The sequence below is a fragment of the Trichosurus vulpecula genome, chromosome 6 (assembly GCF_011100635.1).
Source record: "Trichosurus vulpecula isolate mTriVul1 chromosome 6, mTriVul1.pri, whole genome shotgun sequence".
Lineage (NCBI taxonomy): Eukaryota > Metazoa > Chordata > Mammalia > Diprotodontia > Phalangeridae > Trichosurus > Trichosurus vulpecula.
In genome coordinates this window covers 55,362,838-55,381,702 of record NC_050578.1, presented here as the reverse complement: position 1 = coordinate 55,381,702, position 18,865 = coordinate 55,362,838, and the positions used below count along the sequence as shown (strand labels likewise).

The window sequence follows — 18,865 nt, the reverse complement described above, 5'->3', positions numbered from 1 at the left end:
CCAGTAATTAGAAGAATCTTCTAAGATTTACAGATTGTTAAAGCTCCAAGTTAACTTAGAAATCATCTAGATCAACGCACTCTCATTTTACAAAATGAGAAAACTAAGGTTAAGTAATTTGACTTAAGTTCAGAGAGCTACTAAGTAGCAAGGTCAAGACCTAAAAGCAAAAATCAAGACTTTAGTGTGAGAGACAAGTAGTCTCCTTGCACTAAAGGAATGTTAATTTACTAATCCATATCCCCTCCAAGTTTTTAAAAATTTGCACCTTGCTAAGCAAAGCAATGTCAAAATACTGACAGCACATCCAACTAAGATTTTTAAAATACAAAAACTCCGACTTATTAAATGGACATATGATACAGATTTAGTTCAAACCACTTTTAAGTTTTTGGTTTCAGATAGCTCCCCAAACAAAACTTTATTTAAAGTAATTATTAGATCAAAATTCTTCACTGTAACTTCCTTTCATTCCTAATTTCTGGGAAGGCCGAGTTCATGACCAGCCTTTTTTTTTTTCTTTCAAGTTTGTTGTAAATACTCCACCCGCCTGGATGGTGTAAGAGCCAAACCCTGAATAATAGAGCAAAGAGGCATAGACTTAGAAAACTACGATTGGTCATTTCCCTTGGCCATATTAAATTTCTGAGCCTGTGGCCTAACTTTGCAGCCCCCTCTGACCAAGGCAATGTTAAAGAAATCATCATTGCGTGCAGGTCTGTCACATTAGAGCCCAAAGAGATAGATAAGAGAGAACTAGGCAAAATCGCCGCCATCTTAAAATGCGGGACAGAAGTTAGAGCAAGAAAAAACGCCCAACCACCCCAACTGAGGCTTCCTCCATCCCTTCCATTATGGAAAACCTGAGATTCTCAGAAACTTATATCAGTAATTTACTATCACTCCCGCATCAATGGGCAAAACCACTCTCTCCTGGAAAAATGGGGTTGGGGGAAGCTGCGCCCCCACCCCAGCTCGGGCTCGGACCACCGGCTTGGCGAATCGACCACATTGTGTCAGGGTCTCCCAAGAGCCAGGATCTGGTGAATCCCCCCGGCGGGGAGTACACAAGGCCACCCTTCCTGGGGCCCGAAGAAGATCGCGGTGACTCACTGGACACCATATCCCAACAACCTCACGCCCATGGTGGGGGGAGCCTCGGTTACAGGGGCACAATCGGGGTCTGGAGCAGTCGGGCGCCCCCCAAGGTCACACAGGCGCATCTCTCGGCCCCCTGAGGGCCCTAGCCCGGCTTTCACGCTGCGACACAGCTCTCTGTGCGGCGCTTCCCGGGCTGCTCAAAGTGGGGGGAGGGGGATCCCCTGGAAAATCAGCCGCTCCGGCCCCACTTCCGATTAAGGATCCCCGGTCGGGAAAGGGCTCCCTGCCCGGGGGGGGGGTTCTAGACGACCCCTAAGAACCCGGGTTCCCCGGGCCCGTCTCCAACATGGCCCCCACCCTCCCACGGCGTCTGTTATTTACCTTATTAATCCGTTTCAGCGCCATGGTGTGTGCTTCTTTCCGCCTGACTCCGCACTCTCTCGGTGGGCAGAAGGATCCGGCCAAAAACTCTGATTATCCTGGGCGGCGGGGAGGGGTTGGGGGGAGGGGATCTCTCTTCTCACACCGGCTCCGCCCGACACAGGCGCCTTGTGCAAAAACGGACCAGATCAGCACTCGCCCGGGCCCAGGGATGTTCCCCCCCAAACCGTCTCGGTTCGGGGTCCGGGGGAGGCCGCGAAGCCGTCCTCCAGCCCCGAGGGCAGCGTCGCCAGGGGAGGCCACGAGTCCGACTCCCTGGGGCCGAGAGAGGGCTGGGTGCGGGGTCGGGATCGGCTCCGGGGCCTAGGCCGCGCCGCGCCGGCGTCACCGGAGCCCAGGGAGGCGAGGGGGGGAGGGGACAGCCGGACGGCCGCGGGGAGCCTAGACCCGCTTGTCTCCGCTCCCAGGAGAAGTGGCGGGGGACGGCGAGTAGCCTGGGGGTTCGAGTAGGATCCGAAGGGGCTAGGGCCGTGACTATCCGTGCCGTCCCGGGCACCGCCGCACTCCCCACCTTCCAGGCGCGTGCACGCGCGCTCCCGCCCCGCCGCTACCTCCATCACCGCCACCACCAGCACTACGCGCCCGCACCGCCCCGGGCCCCGGCGCGCGCAGCGCCCCCCGCCCCCGCCCCCCAGCCTCCCGCGCGAACGGGCCCGGCTGCCCCGTCCTCCCCTCCCCTTGTCTCCCCACCCCACCCAACTGGCTGGCCGCTCAAAGCCACCCGACCTCCCCGCTTACCGGCCAGCCCAAGTCGGCCAGCCTCCCCTTCCCCTAGTCATTCACACCCACGCGTACAGAGGGGCCGGGGCCTCCCTCAAGCTGCGGCCTCGGCCTCCTCCCCGCGCGGCAGCTGGTGCCTCCCCGGCCCTACGGGGCTCACGCGCACGACACAGCCACAAGATGTCCGCTCTGACGGAACTACTGCCAGCTGCCACGCTCCGCCCCTCCCCCGCCGGGCCCCTTCACCGCCGCCGCGTATCAGTCCGCCAACGCCGCCGTCGCGAGGGCTGGAGGAGGACGAGAACGAGAAGGGCGGAGGGGAATGGTTCACTTCCTACTCCTCCTAGACTGGGGACCACAGTTAGGGATGCTCTCCCTTCTTCTAGGCCAAAAGGCGGAATCCTTACTAAACGGATCGGAGGCTGGGCAGAGAGGGCGGGGGCCGGAGGCGGGTCATGAGCTGAGGTGGGAGGAGAGCAAGCCGGAGGCGGGGAAACTTAGGCAGAGAGAAGCGTCGAGAACCGGAAGGAGACCATGGGGGGGAGGTGGTAAAGGCCGCAGAGGCAGGGTCCCCACGCCCTTTCTCGTTTGGTAGGGGAAAACCGAATCTCGCGAGAATCCTGTTGCTGGCTGGCAGTCCTGGAGGCTTGGCATTTATGGGGCGGGGAGAGGTTAGGGGTCGTTTTCGTGATGGATACCCTTGGTTCTTTCTCCACCCCCCCACCGCCCCGTACTCTAAGTATCGCGAGAGTTTAGTGGGGTAACCAGGATGAACCCCGAGCCGGGATCTAGCCGGAAGGATTACGCGGACGGCCTAGGGAGGAAATGGAATTCCCCGGGGCTCGTGCCCATCTCTGCGTGATGTTGAGCCCTCCTCCCATGCGTCCAATCAGAGCGGGCCAGAGGGAGGGGCTGGGGCGTGATAGGACGTTGCGCAATTAGACGGCGGCTTCTTCGCGTGGACCCAGACCAAGGGTGCTGCCTTTGACAGTTCGGGAGGGCAACGCCGCGGAGTCTCGGGTTATGTTGAGGATTCGGGAGCGAGGTGCGCCCAATTAAAAGATCCCTTAAGGATCCCCGTGGAGGAGCTCGGGTCCATTGCCCCGGGATCCCCGGATCACCTCAAAGTAGGCCTCCTGAATGTCGACTAGGACCCGGGCCAGGGTTAAAAGTAGGGTTCGACGCCCTGGAACAGGCTGTTCCTCGTTTTTCCATTTAAATGGACTGATTTTGGAGAGAGCGAAACCCAGCAAAGTAACCTAGAAGTGTTGACCAAAATAGTAATGCTGATGGTAAAGTATGATATAGGTTGAGTTAGGGAATCATTTCCTGGTGGTCTTGGCTCAGTGTTTCCATCCCACCCAAAGCAGGGGGAGGTCATTTTGTTCCGAGGTGTAACTTAGAGAGACAGATAGGCAGCCCCAATCTTTTACAGCTTTTGAATGTCAAAGGAACTTTGAGGCTGATGGGCAAGTTGACTGATACCATGGTTCTGTAAGTATTTTTTTTTTTGGAATAAAGTTTTCTGTCTTTCCCTAATTTTTAAGGTTTTGTACTTAGAAGGAATTTTTAATTTAAGAGTTTTACGGTAAGGAAGCCTTAACAGTTCCCTTCAGCAAAAACGTATTAGTTGCTTAAAGATTTTAAAAGGAAGTTGTGCAAGTTCCTCAATGCGAAAGGTATTTTTTTGAAAACAATTTCAAATAACAGACCCTGAAAACAGTAATAATCTACTCGGATGTCTACAGCGTGGGTAAACAGAGTGACACAATAGCTTTTACTACACATCTGCTCATCTCAGTGGCTACAGAGGGCCTGTTCTCCTTAGCCTAGTCTACCCCCTTTGTCTCTGCTCTTTATAGTCTGCATTAAATCCCTTTATGTCTCTCTTAACTACACTTTTGATTTTGAGGATTCAATTGTTCAGTTGAATTTGCTGTTTCCTCTTAAGTAGGTGAGTGGGACATCTTAATTTTTAAGTTAAATTCTGTGTAAGGGAATTATGGGAGAAAAAGGACAAGAATCACATAGGATGAGACAGCGTGGATAGGTTACAATCTAAATCAATGAAAGGCAGATGAGTATCCATGAGATACTGGTCTTAATTGATACCTTTCCTCCCTGGTAGTAGCCTGTGACAACTAGAACAAAGGTTCTTAATTCCTGATATATGCTGTTTTTGGTCCAGAGAAGTTATAAAAACACGTAATACTTTTTCATACTGCAGGACTTTGCTACATATTAGCAAGTTAAGTTTCCTGAATGAACCACACTCAGTTTTAATTGTGAGATCACTGGGGCATTGTTCCTACCCTTGGTGCCCTGGCTTTAAAGTAACTATTAATAATATTAGAAATTTGGGCATTTTATCCCCGAAGAACCTTGTACTTGTCATAATTACCTCTGATATAAGTGTATTTTACTATTTCATTGTGTTAATATAAAAACAGGGCTTGAGAAGAGGCAGAGTGGCTTGTTAGTTATAACTTAGTTTGGCAAAATCAGAATAGAGGTGCATAAAATTCTATGACATGATGAGTAAACTATATCATAGATATGAATTCACACTTTTCAGGCACATTAACGCTTTTAAACTATTTTGACACCTAACAGATTAAAAAACATAGTGGACTTTCAGAAAAAAATTGATTCACTAAATCTTCACAAGTCCTCATACTGATACAACATAGAAGATGCATCCTGTTATAGTAATAACCTTACTTATCTGGAACTCACCTATCCAGCAATCTCATCTCTCAGGAGCACAGACAAACAACCAGCAGATAAGCAGCAAGGGTCTCTGAGTAGCCAAAATAGATGTCATAAAATCGAAGCTTGAAGTTCTTTCACTCACCTTACTTATAGGAGAAGCCATGGGGACTTCACTCAGAGCTTATTAACTCTTACTTTGCACTCTAATAATGAGTTTGACAAACTAGCTTCCAATTTCACTGTTAGAAGCAGCAAATCAGACAGGAGGAGAGGGGCTACAGAAGGTACACTGACAACACAGAAAAACTTCTGACAGTCAGATATCAAGAAATAAGAAAAACTAAAATACAGACACAAGAACTTAAAAAAAAAACACACTCATCTGGGGCTATTTAGTATAGGGGCAAACAGACCTACACACTTCATTAGGCCCTGATGGCATCACTCTTGCATCACAGTAAATGATGTTCATAATGATGATGCTGAGTCATCTTCATGGAAAGATTAAATTATGTTCTGTATAACTCTGTTTAAAAAGTCAGGGAAGCATAGAATACCTTAGAACCTTAAAGCAGAAAGCATTTAGAAAGACTTAATCCAAAAATGGCTAACATTTTTTAAAAGTTTTGTTGCTTATGTAGATAAACATTTAGCCATCCATAAAACTCAGCTATTCATAATGACTCATATTAACTATGAATAGGGACTGGACCTGTGATGTCATTGATATAGGTAACTCCTAAAGAACTCCATCTATCAGTGTAAGGAGATAACTATTCTGAGAGTAAGTGACTTGCTCACAGTTACAGAACATGTATGTGACAGTGACAGATGACTCAGAGACTTGCTCTCTATCCACTAGGCCATGGCTGCTCTAATAACTCAAACCAGGACTGTCCAACCTTGGGTTATCTTAGGGCCGCATTAAAACAAAATAATTATTCGAGGGCCGCACCGAGAATAAAAAAATACAGTACGCTAATAGAAAGTGGGGGAACGTGTGTCATCAATATGACAGGCAAAGGGAAGTGCGAAAGCAAACACAAAACAACAAAGCAACAGCACAACAGTATAAAGGTAGGTGCATACTGACTAGTCTGCATCATACAGACTGAAAGCATCCCACAGATTGATTGAAAATTCCATGCAATATGTTCTGTCTGTAATACTGCTTAAAAACACCAAAGAAAATTAACATCAACGAGATTATTTATTAGTGATGGAATTAAAAAATCTAATATACATTCCATGCAAATTATTATTATTTTTTTTTGCTCATGAAAATTGAAACGTATAGGCGGGCCACATAAAATCGCACTGCAGGCCGCATGTAGCCAGTTGGCCATATTTTAGACAGCCCTCACTCAGAGTACCTTCCTTACAACAACCCTGTGAAACAGGTAGTAAACTTATTGTTCCCCTTTCACTGATAAGGAAACTGATTCATACAGTTAATAAATGTTCAATTTTAGACTGGGACTCAAATCCATGTCTTCCAGTTCCATGGTCAGTGCTTTTTTCACAATATTATATTCTGTGGGAATTCTGAACAGACTTTAAAAAAAAACAACCTAATATTAACTCCTTAAGACTCATTGTTTTATTGAAAGTGGTTGTCTGATACAAAGGTGTCAAATTCAAGGTTTGTCAGATTCAAATAGAAACAAATCTCTGCAGACCACAAATTGACTTATAAATCCTCACGTTAACATTATGTTGTATTTTTATTTATTTTGTTCAACATTTCTCATTTACATTTTAACGTGGTTCAGCCATATACGAACTCAGGAGTTTTCCTGAGTTGGCCAGGAGTTTGGCTTGACACTTCTGTGTCTATTAGAGTCAAATAGGTGGTGGCATTTGTCCTTCGTTCTCAGAGGACCAACGGCATCATGGGGGTGATTAACTTGTGCTTGAACTGGATTTAATTTTTTTCCTTTTTTTTTTTTTGGAGGGGAGAAGGCAGGGCAATTGGGGTTAAGTGTCTTGCCCAGGGTCACACAGCTAGTAAATGTGTCAAGTGTCTGAGGCTGGATTTGAACTCAGGTGCTCCTGACTCCAGGGCCAGTGGCCTACTCACTGTGTCACCTAGCTGCCCCTGAAGTGTATTTAATTGAAGCAGAGTTTCACAGAGTCATCAGTATCACTCCTCCAGTCATCCAAGTCCAGTGAAAACACAAAAGTCAAGACAACTGACAATAGCCCAGAATACAGTGGATGACCTTGGCCTTTCTAGGTTAAGGTCTTTCTCAGGCCTCAGTCTGAGGCAATACCCATCTAATAGATAATGGAAGCAGGAAGACCTGGGTGGGCTTAAATCTTACCCTGCTCAAGTTACTCTGTTTTCCTTAGGCCATTCTTCAGTATTATACAGTCCTGTATTTAGAGTTGGAAGGGTCTCAGAGAACATCTAGTCTAAACTTTACCAATGAAGAATTTAGGGCCAAGCAAGATTAAACTGTCTGAGCCGAGTGGGAGGTCTTTCAGATTCTAAGTTCAGGACTCTGCCCCTTAAGCCATGCTATAAAATTGTGAGTTATGTTGTATTAAAATTGTATTTGCCAATGATATGATACTTCTTTTGGCCAGTACTGAGCAACTATGGTGGCTAAGAGAAAGCATTTGAATTTACTTGTGAATATCCACATGTGAACAAATATAATTGACATGTATCAATACATATACTTAACTTGACAATACATTTGTATTTTTAGACTTATAACTTTGTCATTTGTTTTTTAGGTTTGGGAAACATTGAAAATACAAGGGATATAAATTTAAATTATATACATATGGTACTTATTCACATATTCTTCTCTGGAGTATAATGTGTAATAATGCTTGGCAAACCAAAAAAAATTAATTCTAGGTTATTTTAAATACATATAGGAAAACAAAAACATTCCTATATCAAACTTTCATGAATGTAGACTGGGGCACAAATTATTATTGGTACAACTTTTGTGTTTGACTTTGTGTTTACATTTGGTGATAAACTTTGTGTTTAGAACATTAGTTTAAACTTTAAATGAAGTTATAGCCTGAAAAAAATTGAAGATCCAATAAAATCAGACTAGAAGTTTAGAGTAAAAATTAAAATGCATCTTCAGATGCATGATGGTACAAAATCATCTCATGCTAGAAATACTGAAAACTGGTAGATCTTCAAAATTTATATTAAAACCTTTATACAGAATTATAACTTGAGATCGACATTACCAATTTATTGTCAAGTAGTCAGACTGTGACTTTGAAGATAATTTCATCAGTATTTATTATTTATACAGTGGAAATTACTGAATAATTTTTTTTAATTTTGTACTTTGTTTCTTTAATTTTCATAGCTATGGCATGTGTTACTGGAAAGAGTGGAATATTATCCTAGTTTGACTACCTTTGCTCCAAAGTTGCTATGAGTTGCCAGCTTTTTGTATTTCATTTTTGTATGCGTTCTAAAATTTTACCAATAATTTGCTTATTAATAAGCTTCCTTTTTTAATCATCTCAGGATGATAAAAGTGTCTCATTCACAGATTACTTTGAATTTTGTTTTTTCCTAAAATGTGGTTTATCACTAGGTTCTGTTCTTCTTCCTCTTCTTTCTCCAAGGGTCCTTAAACTGGGATTTATGGACCCTAATAGAGTGTGTTGATAAATTTTAAAGAGTCTTTGAACTTGAATAGGGAAAAATTACTTTTTATTTTCAGTAATCTCTAGTTGAAAGTTAACATTTCCTTAAGTATTTAAAAACATTATTCTGAGACAGGGTTTATAGGTTTCACCAGATTATCAAAGAAGTCCATAACAAAAAAAAGGTTAAGAACTCTTGCTCTAAAATGCAAAGTAAAACAGCTCTTGAGGTGCCACCTCATACCTATTAGATTGGGCAATAGGCCAGAAAAGAAAAATTATATATATATATATATATATATATGGGAAAATTAGAACACTAATGCATTGTTGGTGGAGTTGTGAACTGATCCCACCATTCTGGAAAGCAATTTGGAACTCTGTCCAAAGGGAAACCAAATTGTGCATACGCTTTGATACAGCAATACCACTGTATCCCAAAGGAGCCACATGTTCAAAAATATTATTAGCAGCTCTTTTTGTGGTGGCAAAGAATTAGAAATTGAGGGGATGCCCATCAATAGGGGAATGGCTGAATAAGTTGTGGAATATGAATGTAATGGGGTGTTATTGTGCTTTAAGAAATGATGAGCTGGCAGAATACAGAAAAACCAAGAAAGACATGAACCCCAATACTGAGTGAAGTGAGCAGAACCAGGAGAACACTGTATACAGCAACAGCAACATTGTAGTTTTTCTCAGCAATGCCTTGATCCAAGATAATTTCAAAAGACTTGTGGTAGAAAATGCTAACCATACCCAGAGAAAATATGGAGGCTGAATGTAAATCAAAGCATACTATTTTCACTTTTTTTTTTGCTTTTTGTTTTTTTCTTTCTCATGGTTTTCCTCTTTTGTTCTGATTCTTTCACAGCATGACTAATGTGGAAATATGTTTAAATGATTGTATATGTACAACCTATATCAGAGGGGGCAGGGGAGGGAAAAAAATTTGGAACTCAAAATTTTACAAAAATGAATGTTGAAAACTATCCTTACATGTACTTGGGGCAGGGAGAATACTATTGGGGGGAAGAAAGATTTTTTAAAAAGAACCCTTGCTCAATATTCTCAGCAAGTTTCATATACTCTCATGGCTTTGGTTATTAGCTCTGTACAGATGATTCCCCCCAAAAAACATATATATATATATATATATATATATATATATATATATATATATATATATATATATATATATATATATATGTATATATATATATATATATGTATACACACACACACACACACACACACATATATATATATATACACACACACACATATATACATATATAGACCATGCTCTTCTCTGAATTTCATCTTGCATTTTCAACTCTTTGTGGAACATTTCTAGCTGAATTCGTATCTCTTATCTTACAAATTCAGTATGTCCAAAACAACGCATTTCGAAAACAAGCTGCTCCCCTTCCTCCTAACTTTTCTATTTCTACTGACAGCATCTTTCCCTCAGATTCTATATTTGTCTCATTTATTCTTCTCTCTTTCCTGTTTCCATTAGAAAACAATAAGATCCTACTATTTCTAGGGTACTATGCTAGGTGCTGGGGATATAAAGATAAAAAAATAATATTTCCTGCCCTCAAGAAATTTATATACTACTGAATGAGTTTAATCCTAGATCCCCTTTTCATTCCCAATGCTGCTGCCATAGTTCAGGCTCCCATTATCTCCTACTGGACACTTACTACAACCACTTAAACCGCAATAAACTTGCTAATTTCTAAGTCTAAGGATGTCACTTTCCTGCTTAAAAAAAAAAATGGTGCCTGCGCACCATCTATACAATTAAATACAAACTCTTAAGCCATCTACAACTTGGTGAAATCTATTTTCTAGCATTTCTCTTCAAGTTCTCTCCAAAGTTCCTTTTTTCATCCTTATTCTTCTTGACTTCCCTGCTGCGTCTGAAACTGTTAACCACTTTTTCCTCCGGAATACTCTCTTTTATCTCAATTTTTGTGGCATTATGCTCCCCTAGTTCTTTTCCTACCTGTCTAGTTTCTCCTTTGCAGGCTTAATCATCCATATGATGCCTCCGGTTATGGGTATGCTCCAAGGCTCTGTCCTGGATCTCCTATACTTTCTCTTGGTAATCGCATCAGCTCATGTGGATTACATTATCATCTATATACCTAGCCAAACAAAAGTTTCTCTCTTGAGTTCCAGTTCCCATCACCAACTTTCCTACTGTACATTTCACCCTGGATATCCCAGAAACATCTCAAATTCAACAAGTCCCAAGATAGTACTCATGATTAATCTTTCAAAAAAAAAAACACTGTACTGAACTTCCCTATTTCTGTTGAGAGTACCACCATCCTTCTGGTCTTAGTAACAATGTCATCCTTGACTCATTACTCTCCATCATGCCATACATCTAATAAATTCCCCAAATTTGCCATTTCTGTTGCTGCATCTCTTGAATCCTATACCTACCTCCTACTAATACACCATAAAGTCATCTGCCTCTTGCTTGGACTATTGCTGTGGCCTCACAGTTTTTCCTCTCTGCCTAAGTTTTCATCCACTTCATCCTTCATGCAGGTACCAAAGTGATTTTCCTTAAGCAAAGATCTTACCATATCACTCATGTACATAGTCAACTTTGATGGCTCCCAATTGCCTCTCAACATATCCATGAGGCTTTTAAAGGCCTTCACAACATGACCCCAACCTGCCTTTCCAGACTTTTATGTCTGTTTCATAGAAGCTTCCTTTCTCTCCTTTCCTCATACATAACCCTCCATCTCCCATGCTGTCTCTGACACCTATGAAATAAGAGTTTGAGAACTGACAGGTGTCTGAGATTTTTAGTCCAGAGGGACAATCATTCCCTCTCAGCTCTGAAAACAATTTGGACTCTTCAAATCTCTGAGCCAGAAGGTGGACTTGAGTCATAACTGGAAGTTTTTAAACATACCCAGTCTTTGAGAGAGCAGATTGAGAGGAAGGAGTGGGGACCGCAATAACTGAGCAGCAGGAACAGTGGAGGAGATGGCATCCTCAGCCCTTCTTGGGACTGGAAAGAACCTGTGACTCAGAGGCAGTGAGTGAAAGGAGAAACTGAAGGGAAAGACTAAATTAGTCCTGAGTGTTCGTGCAGGCACTTTGAAAATAACTTAGACTGAATCTGCAAGTTGTAATCCTCTCTTCAAGGACTGAGGTTCAAAAAAATTTTTCCCTATCCAGTAACAGGCACTGGAATGTACAAAGATCTATTCTTTTGTGTAAGCACTTCTTCTACCTTGATTTTGCTCCTGGGACCCTGGACTCTTTTCTAAGTTTTCACATTTATCTTGCCCAACCATCATGGTGCATAGTGCTCAGGCTCTCTTGGGAATTCAGACTTTGCCTCTGGTACCCTGAGCTCTGATTGAGGAGCTTTTTATTGGCTTACCTGTCCAAACTAAGCTATCACATTACTTCCTGGCAATTTCCAAACTCTGCTGCTGGGAGCATACTCATGTCTGCTCTTTCTCCTCTCCCCTGATTTCCAATTTTGATTCCCCTTTAGACATTCCCTATTGGAATATTAGCTCCTTGAGGGTCTAGACTACCTTGCTTGTATTCATGCCCCCAGAGCCTATGGATAGGGACTGCAGTTGTGATTGTATTTATATGGGGAATTCCAAGATGAGGCAACTCCTTTCTACCAGTGCAGTTCTGCAACTGTCAAGAGCAACTGGGCACCTACAAGTAATTTTGTTTGTTTCAAGGTTACATAGCCAGTAGGTGTCAGAGGCTGAACTTGAACCAAGGTCTTTCAGAATTGGATGCTAGCTCTCTCTCCACCATGCCATACTTCCAGAGAGGGACTAAGTAAGGACTTAATAAAAGGGTTTTTTTCATTCATTTAGTCCCTTAAAGAAGCCAAGAGTTATCTAGAAATGCACAAAATTTAAATAGCTAAACTTATATCTAAAGGTGAGTTTTCTTAACTAGAGGCTCTAAGCTATTGTAATTAAAGCTAGTAACTGTTTGCCTTACATAATATGGGAAGACCCGGAAGAGAGAAATACGTGAACCAGAATGCCATTATATTGCCCCTAGCTTAAAAGCAAGCTAATAGCCTTACCAACTGTGCCTGATTAAATCTCCAGAGAGGCAGGGTATAGGGAGAGGGCAGTGAAAAGGTCACACTTGAAACCACCTCTACAGAGAGCCCTGGTAATGATTCAGTTCTGTCCCTTTCTGGATGGGAAGAGGGAGCACAAAGGATCTAATACCAGCACGCTAACTCTACCCTACTTAACAACACCCTCTATTGTTACAACTGGAATGCACTTGCTCTTCAGCTCTGCCTCTTAGCATCTCTTACTTCCTACAAGATGTACCTCAGGCACTGTCTTCCAATCTCAACAAAGCCTTTCCTAATTTTTACAACTGCTACTGCCCCCGCCTTTTTCTCTGTCTCTCTGCCTCTCTGTCTCTCTCTCCCTCCCCTCTCTCCTCTCTGTCTCTGTCTGTCTCTCTCTCTCTCTCTCTCTCTCTCTCTCCCTCTCCCTCTCCCTCCCTCCCCACACCCAACTACCTTGTTATTTATTTTGTATTTATTCTAAATGTAGATATTTTATATCACCTGTCCTTGATAGACCATTTTGGTAAATTCTTTGCTAAAAAGCTGGTTTTTAATTAAAAGTCTGGGCTAATTATCAAATGGAAACATTGTTTTGCTAGTGTTGCATATCTGCTACAATCTCTCTCTTCCCTTTCTCTCTGCTGTCCTGAGTGACTGATTTTTCTCAATTTCTTTTTGTGTATTGTTTGTGGTATTGCTCGTACTTCGTTTTTAAAGGGGACCAATGACATCATGGGATGGATTTAAGTGAGGTAGAGTTGTACAAAGTCATCAGCCTCACTCTCCTATGGTTATCTAAGTCCAGTGGTGAAACAAAAGTTAGGAGAAGAGGACTGGTGAAGGCCTGGGATGCAGTGGATGACCATGACATATTTGATGTCTGACTAAGCTTTAAGTGCTCCATAGCACCTGCTTTAGCCACCTTCATGGCCGTTGGAACAAAGTGTTCTCATCCACTCTTTCCACTGGGGGATATCTTAAAGATGCTTGGGGTTAGACATCCCCCGAACTCACTGAGGGGTTTGAGGCTTGTCAAGTACCTTCAGCCTGGTTTAGCTTGTCTGCCTAGACAGTTTCACCAGGTTGTAGCCTCTGCACATGCTACAGTTTCTTGGAGCCACAGATGAGAGTTGGGTGTAAGATGGATAGCAAAGATGGATAAGCAGCCCTGAAAGTTCCTGGCAAGCCTTCATACCAGAAGTGCTAGTCCTCCCTGAATGTTCCACGTGGCTTCTAAGGATTACCTATTGTTAGAACAATGAGAACATCAGTTTAGTATTCCCTCCCTCTGGGCACCCAACCTGCCAATTTGAGTAGGAATTGGGGAAGTCAACTCAGTGGGAGTTTTTTGGGGTAATTTTGAGGCCTTTCACATTTTCAAGTATTTCCTGGAGAGACTCTTCATCCAAGCCTCATTCTTAGATTTCCTGTTTTCATAGGGATCTAGGGGAAAAATTAACATTTTTCTTTTTTGTTTTAGACTGCAATTGGATAGTCTCTTTTCCATTATATTTTCTTACAAACCAGACCAGTTTCTCTGTGATAAATCTTGATTATCTGAAAGCTTATATACTGATATATGTTGAATTACTGGATGTATTTGTTCAAAATCACCCAACTGCTTAGTCACATATTATAGCTATTATTAGTAGTCTGATTTTGCATCCCTGAAATTCCATTGCCTAGAGTTCACCGATAGCTCATAAATATTTTTCTTCATTTTTACTTTTAGGCAGACCTATGTTTATTGTTTGTTGTGAGATCCTTGTAGGCCTCAGGTCTATAGAATAAGGTTTGAGTACTTAGTGACCCTGAATAATCAATCCCATGTGCTTAATCCACATGTGTTCAAGGCTTGCCCTACCTTGCTTTGTTCTGTAGTTGGATGAGTTAGGAATTATTGTCCTGTGCATGGCTAGCAATTGTTTGGAAAGATTGTGGGTGCCAGATGTTGTTGCAGGGACCCAAAGGAACTTTCCGAGATTAAACTTGACGGGTATGGGTCCAGAGCAGAGGGATGTTCTTAGTGGAAGAAGAAGAATGTTGTCCTTCCCTGGACCCAATGCCATTTTGTTTTAGCATTTGTTACCCAGTTGAGCCCAGAGAAGAAGGTTCAAGGGTGTGGTCAAGGGAAAAGGTGAGAGGCCTGGTCCCTTCTGGTACCAGTGGGTTAATGGTGCTACAAAAACACTAAGCCCAAATCAGTTTGAAAGAAACAGAGGTGATTTCACTTGACCCCAGGTTTTTAATCTCTGTGGGAAGAGCCCCATTTGTTCTGGGAGCACTGGGGGAAGGCTTTCCTTCCGAGATAGGAATATTGGTTTTCTTTTTCTTTTTCATTTATTGTTTTTAGGTTGAGGAAAGCCTTTGTAAACTTTCTGGTTTCCCTGGCTTCCTTCAAGTCCTAGCTAAAATCCCACCTTCAGGAATCTTCTCCTAATCCCTCTTAATTCTAATGCTTTTCCTCAGTTAATTATTCTCAGTTTAACTTGTTTGCACATAGTTATTTGTATTTTGTCTTCTCTGTTAGATTGTGAGCTCCTCAAGAGCAGGAACTATCTTTTACCTTTCCGGACTGTAACTCCTGAAGGGCAGGCATTATGTTGCTATCTAGCTCCAGTATTACTTTGCTCACCATCTCCAGCACCTTATGGGACCAGAACTCAGACACCAGAATCTCATCCAGGAGTCAGGCATCAGACACCAAATTTACCTAGGAACCAAGGTAGTTCCCCATGTGTGGGTTATTTTCTGATTTTGCATCATCCCCTGCTATCTTGGAAAGGCAAAGGAACTGGTCTTGATTATAAAGCAATAATTCAGTCAGCTCCTTGGGAACAAAAATTATTAATAAGTTGGGCAAGACAATAAAAATATCATTCAAGGTATCATTTAAGATTTTTTAGTAGGTATTTACTAACTTAAATATTCAATTTGGTTTCTTTTCTGATGTTTGAAAGACAACATACTAATGCCTCCCTTCAAGATTACTGGACTTTTAAGGGTGAGCTCACCAGGCAAATGATTCTGATTTATGGCTAGCAAACTCCCAAATACCCTTCTTCTAATCCTTGTGATTCAGAATTGGTGGCTTCATAGGCAAAAAAAAAATCCCATTTACATCCTTTCATTTCCATCTCTCTCATCCCCAGCTATGTCAGTCCTATACCCCTCAAATTCTTATCTTGCCCTACCCCTAGATATCATTGTTCCCCCTTCCATGCTACTCTGTTGTTATTATAAACTTCCTTTCTTTCAAGCTCCTTCCAGGAGACTTTATTTCTAGTCACCCTCTCCAGTACTGGATGACAGCACCTTCTTGTGTCTCCTGATAAGACCTGGAAGAGAAATAGTCAAACCCTTAATCCTCCCTGTCACTTTCAGAACCTCTGTGTTGTCATCATTAAGCAGCTTCTCTTTTAAAGTTTACTTCCTCTATCTCTTAATGCCCTTTTAAGATCATTTTTACAGTCATCTTACCTGCCCCCAGGTAATTTTCCCTCCTTTCTCTCTCTGTTCAGTACCTGGCCTGTTGTCTTCTTCTTCACTCTAATCTGTGCTCCCATACTTGGAAACTTCAATATAAAATCAGTGCCCAATACTCTCAGGTCACCAACCTCCTCAACTTGACGTGTACCTTCACTCTCCTTCAGCCAACACACACAGGGGTGATCATACCCTTGATCTCATAATCACTCACAAGTGTTCCACTTCCATGGTCCAGAATTCTGAAATTCCTACTTGGATCACAGCCTCCCCTCTTCCATTGCTCCCTCTGCTGGAAAGGGCTCCTCATCTGGTACAATGGATCACTAATAGCTTTCCTTTACTAAAAACGTACTCATGACTCTCACCAAGTGAATCTCAGAAACCTCCTGATGAAACGATAGTCCTTATATACTCCTAAATATGGAAAAATTCAGTGTTGTTGAAACTCAGGGGAAATTGGCAAGCTAATTTAATTCACTTTGGATGAAGTTGTAAATTGGTTTGACCATTTGGGAAAGCAATATGGAGTTAAATAATACAACTTACACAATTGTCAGTTGTCTTTTGACCCATTGATCCTGCTGCAGGGTTTATGCCCCAAAGGAATAGGGGTTTACTGATCAGAAGACCTGTCTGTTCAAAAATATTCATAGCAATTCATGATAGCAAAACAGAAACAAACTATGTGCTCAATGATTGGGGAATGACTGAATAAATTATAGCATATGATAATAGATGCAGCAAGATATATTAGAGTGCTATGCTTGAACTTGGGAAAACCTCATTCCAAATCCTTTCTCTGACCCTTAATTGTTGTATGACCTGGGCATATCACAGAATCTCTACCTATCTCAAGCCATTCCTTAGGATTTGCCTTTCTTTGTATCCCCATTGATTAACCACAATGTTATTAAAGCTTAATAAATGCTTGTTGACTGATTTACTAGGAGTTCATATTTTGATATGTAAAACTAATGGAATATTGACCTAGAAATGTATGTCAAATATGAAGAATTCAAAGAAATACAGATAGACTTGTGTGGTATGATGCAGAGTGAAGAAAGCAGAACCAAAAGAAACTGTGTACTAACTACAACTGTGTAAATAAAGGCAACATTAAACAATAACAAAAAAGGTTAAATGTATCATGCTCTATTTTAACAAACAATGAAACACCAAAGTTTACAGTAGCATGAACACCCATAAATTCCAATTACTCTTTTTCTGTTTTGTTTATTTTCGGGGAGTATACTTTGTTGTTTTATGTTTGTCTTTGTCAGAACAAAAATTATTAATAAGTTGGGCAAGACAATAAAAATATCATTCAAGGTATCATTTAAGATTTTTTAGACCTGACCAGGCTAAATAATTGAGGGGTCCTTCAGGTCTAAGCCAGGGAAAATTACTGAGCCATGAGGTATTTCAGGACCAGTGACACAGAGGTTTCTTGCATTAGCCTGTCTCCAGGAGCTCTGATGTTTGAATTTGTTTGTTCACTTGTTTCAGTCATGTCCAACTCTTTGTGACCCCATTTGGGGTTTTCTTGGCAAAGATACTGGAATCGTTTTCCATTTCCTTCTCCAGCTCATTTGACAGATGATGAAAGTGAGGCATACAAGTTAAGTGACCTGTCCAGGGTCCCACAGCTAGTAAGTGTCTGAGGCCAAATTTGAACTCAGGAAGATGAGTCTTTCTGACTTCACACCCCCCCCCCCCCCAGCATGCCAGCCATCATGCAACCTCACTGACCAGGATATTTGAATAGAGAAAGGTAGTGTGCTCTTTAGAGGTAGAAAATTTTTCTGTCACACACCTAAGTGGATCACGTTAAGCCTGGGAGGAAAATATTAATATTGTCTAGGAGGCTTTGTTTATACAAAAACTTTTCAGTTTAGCATAATCAAAATTATATATTTTGCATTTTTTAATGCTCTCTATCTCCTGTTGGGTCATGAATTCTTCCCTTTCCCATAAATCTGACAGGTAAACTATTCCTTGGTCTCCCAAATTGCTTATAGTATCAGCCTTTATTCCTAAATCATGTACCCATTTTGACTTTATTTTGGTATATGGTGTAAGATATGGGTCTATGCCCAGTTTCTGCCATACTATTTTCCAATTTTTCCAGAAGTTTTTATGAAATGGTGAATTCTTAACCCAGAAACTGGATTCTTTGGGTTTATCAAAGAGTAGATTGCTATAGTCAGTGACTTTTGTGTCTTGTGTACCTAACCTGATCTACCACTCTGTTTCTTAGCCAGTACCAGGTGGTTTTGACGATTGCTGTTTTATAGTACAGTTTGATATCTGATATGGCTAGGCCACCTTCCCTAGCATTTTCTTTCATTAATTTCCTTGATATCCTGGACTTTTTGTTCTTCCAGATGAATTTTGTTATCATTTTATCCAGCTCTGTAAAATAATTTTTTGGTAGACTTGGCTCTCCTCAGCAACACAAGGCTCAAAGACAACTCCAAAGGACTCATGATGGAAAAAGCTAGCTATATCTAGAGAAAACTATGGAATCTGAATGCAGATTGAGACAAAATTGTTTGCTCTCTCTTTTTTGGGAGGGGTTTTGTTTCTTCTCTCATGATTCGTTCCATTGATCATAAATCTTCGCTGCAACTTGACTATTGTGTAAATAAGTTTAATGCAAAAGTTTATGTA

At 41.8% G+C, this 18,865-nt stretch overlaps 1 protein-coding gene across 4 annotated transcripts in view; it reads right to left on the bottom strand.

Moving 5' to 3' along the window:
* Positions 1-3,008, bottom strand: part of UBE2D3 (ubiquitin conjugating enzyme E2 D3) — a 50,912-nt gene extending 47,904 nt beyond the window's left edge. The window contains exons 1-2 of one of the 4 annotated variants that reach the window (XM_036762471.1): positions 2,338-3,008; positions 1,483-1,649 (exon numbers count right to left, since the gene is read on the bottom strand). In XM_036762471.1, the coding sequence (XP_036618366.1) occupies positions 1,483-1,506 (24 nt within the window). In that variant the 5' untranslated portion in view covers positions 1,507-1,649; positions 2,338-3,008. Of the gene's footprint in view, positions 1-1,482; positions 1,650-2,280 lie in introns of all 4 variants that reach the window. The other 3 variants (XM_036762470.1, XM_036762469.1, XM_036762472.1) reach the window with 3 other exon arrangements.
* Positions 3,009-18,865: the final 15,857 nt, after the last annotated feature.